Source organism: Atta colombica, unplaced genomic scaffold, assembly GCF_001594045.1.
Source record: "Atta colombica isolate Treedump-2 unplaced genomic scaffold, Acol1.0 scaffold126, whole genome shotgun sequence".
In the NCBI taxonomy this organism is placed as follows: Eukaryota; Metazoa; Arthropoda; class Insecta; order Hymenoptera; family Formicidae; genus Atta; species Atta colombica.
The window spans coordinates 3,563,593-3,567,139 of record NW_017259213.1 but is presented as its reverse complement, the minus strand read 5'-3'; the positions used below and the strand labels follow the sequence as shown (position 1 = coordinate 3,567,139).

Sequence of the window (3,547 nt, the reverse complement as noted above, 5' to 3'; positions counted from 1 at the left end):
ATATATATATATATATGTGTGTATTAAAATACATGTATATAAAATACATATATGTATATTTAGTACACACACATACATCTATATGTCGACGGGGCATAATGCGATCAGTTTTCGTCGCCGGCACAATTTAGCGAAGAACATCTTCAAATGTAATATATATTATCGTGCCCTGTGGTCTGACATATGTAATTTAAAAGAAAACTCATTTCTTAATGTGAAACGAATTATCAAACGATAGTGACATGCCAAATAAAAAAAAAATTTTTATTACATTTTTTTTAATTTTGATCGAACGTTCAATTCGCAGAATGCTTTGAAAAGAGTAAGATTAACGAACTTGTATAATTTTTATATCAATTAATTTCATTTCATTTTATATCACAATTAATTAGATTTATTAAACGTAAATGCACAAATAATTATAATGATTAAAAACTGATTAATAAATTGAAAAGAGAAATTGACTTCTTAAGATTTAACAGTTAATATTCTCATTAGCGTTTTATAATTGCGTTTTTATAACTAACAAGTAATGCATGCGATAGATTTCTGTATACAAAAACAGATATAAACCTCGTGGAATAATAGAAAACGGCCGAAAATAAAAATAATAGAGAATAGACTAGGTTTCAAATGTCGCAGTTCAAATCACAGGCAAAAACTATTTGAAAGAAAATGATTGTAAAGTCGGCTGCTCACGTTTGGCTGAAAGAATTTTTCACGTTGATTTCTTTGTAAAAATAATTCGTCTGTATCTGCTGCTTCGTTCCTTTCACTTATTAAAACTTACCTGAAACTTCCAGATTCATCTTATTTGATTAGAGAGACCCAATTCGTGTTCTTCTCGCAAACAATCTGCGAAGAAATCTTTCAAAGTTTTATAATGTTTTTATTCGCCAAAAAAATCTTTCCTTCATTGGACCAATCTTATGACATAGTTTTAGTCGTTCTCAAACAGACGACCTGTTGAAAATGGCGAATTTAGCATCCAGTTTATCGGAATAATGAATCTCTAATTTCAAAATTACATAATGCAAATAAATAATGTTGAATTTTTTAACTGGAATATTAGTCTAAAGCTTAAAGTAGAAAGTTAAAAAAAATAATGGAGAAAGTAGATCATGATAAAGGAAATGTCATAAATGCACACACTACGATTATTGTAAATATCATTTATTGGACTCTTAGGCATCATTGGGTACAACGATTACACCACGTTGCTTACTTGTAACACCTTAGCGATCTGAAAAGAAAACTCGGGTTCGTCGAAATCGATTAAATTAACGTGAAGACATCAGGTATGTTTATTTCGTATCTATAGATAGTACCGACTGCGGTCACACGCGCGGATAAGACGTACCGACGACAAGGATTAGCATTAGTCGTCGATAAGCCGAGTACAAATTCTATTTTTACAAAAATTAGGAACCACCGAATTTACAAAAAAAAGTTACCTTAAGGTAACGAAAGAAGCGGAATCGATTGGAACGGAGTCGCTATGCCGCGCTATGTTCCGTTTCCAATCAGATAGATCAAAGTATCGCAGAAACAATGTCCGTGTTTCTCACAATAGCTACAGCTAAATTTAATTTAGGACGTTCATAGGACATAGTGTATTTTATTGTAAAGTTCTCGTTGAAAAATTCTTAGCACAAAGCGTCATCGCTTTGCTCCTCTGCCTCACTCAACGAAATGAGCGTTGTAATCGTGCGAACAAGATTCAGGGAGGGAAGGCGAACGAGAACTTATGGCTAAATAAAACTTTATAAAAATATATCAACGAATAATAAATATATCTCTAACAGCGTCACTGTATAATTCGTCGTGTACGGGCGTACGATAGCCTACGCATTTACAGTCACTATATACATACTATCAAACTCTACTTACTCTAAATAATATACAACAATTTATTTTAGTCGCCCTATCTTTGGGAATATTTGACGTTGCACAATTAAATTTTTCCCGTCCGTTGGCGTATCCCATACACTTTTCTGGATGTACAGAAAATCGTATGTCCCTCGTTAAAAGTTAAAATTTGCAATTAGCTCTCTAGTTTCTTTCATCACACCATGTGATCCTGTCGGCACAAATCTTATTATTTCGTTATTTAATATGGGCAGTCGCCTTGTTGAACGCATCGCGAGTTCACTTTGCAATATTAATAGATTACAGTTCGGCTTGAAATCGGCATCTATCAAAGTTTATTCGGTCGCGATTTGATGGCTATATCTCATATCTTTTATTTGCGAGAAATTCGAGTGGCAAAAAAGCAAAGAGAAAAAAAAATTGGTCTTCGTTTCGTTCTGATCCCTACACGTGGGAACGTTCCACAATTCATAAACACCGGCTTATTTATTTATTATCTATACAAGTATATACATGTCATATGGCGTATCGTGCGACTGTTGGTGCACGCGCGTGTACGCGGATTCATAGTTTACAAATTTTCACTCTATATAAATACGTATCTCATCGCCCGCGCGATCTCATTCTTTTTCTTTTCTTCCTCTCCTCTCCTCTCCTCCCTCTCTCTCTCTCTCTCTCTCTCTCTCTCTCTCTCTCTCACTCCTCCGCTATTCTCATATATAAGGCCAGAGAAATCGAATTTTAATCGTGTCTCAATCGCACGGAGACTCGTTCGAGCGGACACAAGCTTGCCTAAGATTTCACATAACGATGGCAATAGTCCATGTACTTTCGCGCGATAGTATATTCGTAAACGCATTATCCAGATTCGCGTCCTAGAGTAGAACAAGAGGATCCGCTACAAGATCCGAGGAACACCAAGGCCATAATAATTCGCGCCGAAGGCGCGTCAGCAGAACTCTCATCCAGTGTTTCATTGTATTCGTGCTATGCCAGAGACGCAAGTGTCGCGTCGCGGCACGTCGGGCAAATTGTGCGTCTCGTTGACGCGAGAATCGCGCGGGGGAAATTCTTTCGGGGAAAGAATTTCGATATTATATACAGAGAAGCTTCCCTTTTCCTCATTGGGGAAGCTGACGTATGAGCTTTCCATATAGCTAGGAATTTTGCCAAAGTTTCTTCCGCCTAAATCTCCACCGAACGGTTGCCTCAGCGACGGTATTCCCGCAAGATCGCCTGCAGAATCAGGCAAAGTAGAAGGTACGTAATACTCGCCGATCGGATGTGGGCATGGCTGTAACCGGAAGCACGTGTCACGTTTAATAGAACTGAAGCGTCGGCGATCCCTTCTGACGAACGGACCAGTAGCAACCATTCTCCTGTGTGTGACGACTGAATCGTCTCGAAACGCAGGGTCGTCCTGTAACATGACTCCGTGCCGCCGTCCTGCAAAAGAGTAAAACGAAATATGAATAATTGCTCCTTATCTTTAGGAAGAAACTAAAGGTTGTGAAGAATTAGTTTCAATATATTCAGTACAAAGGAATTAGGAAGACATATTATTCATTTAATATTCATATTTAAAAAAACAGTTATTTTGATTATTAAATATATCTTCTATCTTTTACTTTTTAAATTTATTTATATATTAAAAATTCAAATTTTGTTTAAAAAGAAT

The 3,547-nt window shown here is 36.4% G+C and overlaps 1 protein-coding gene across 1 annotated transcript in view; it reads right to left on the bottom strand.

Moving 5' to 3' along the window:
• Window positions 1-2,829: 2,829 nt before the first annotated feature.
• LOC108684159 (hemicentin-2) overlaps window positions 2,830-3,547 on the bottom strand; it is a 146,871-nt gene continuing 146,153 nt past the window's right edge. Inside the window, exon 8 of the mRNA XM_018188288.1 lies at window positions 2,830-3,315. Within this exon, the coding sequence (XP_018043777.1) occupies window positions 3,079-3,315 (237 nt within the window). The 3' untranslated portion in view covers window positions 2,830-3,078. The remainder of the gene's footprint in view (window positions 3,316-3,547) is intronic.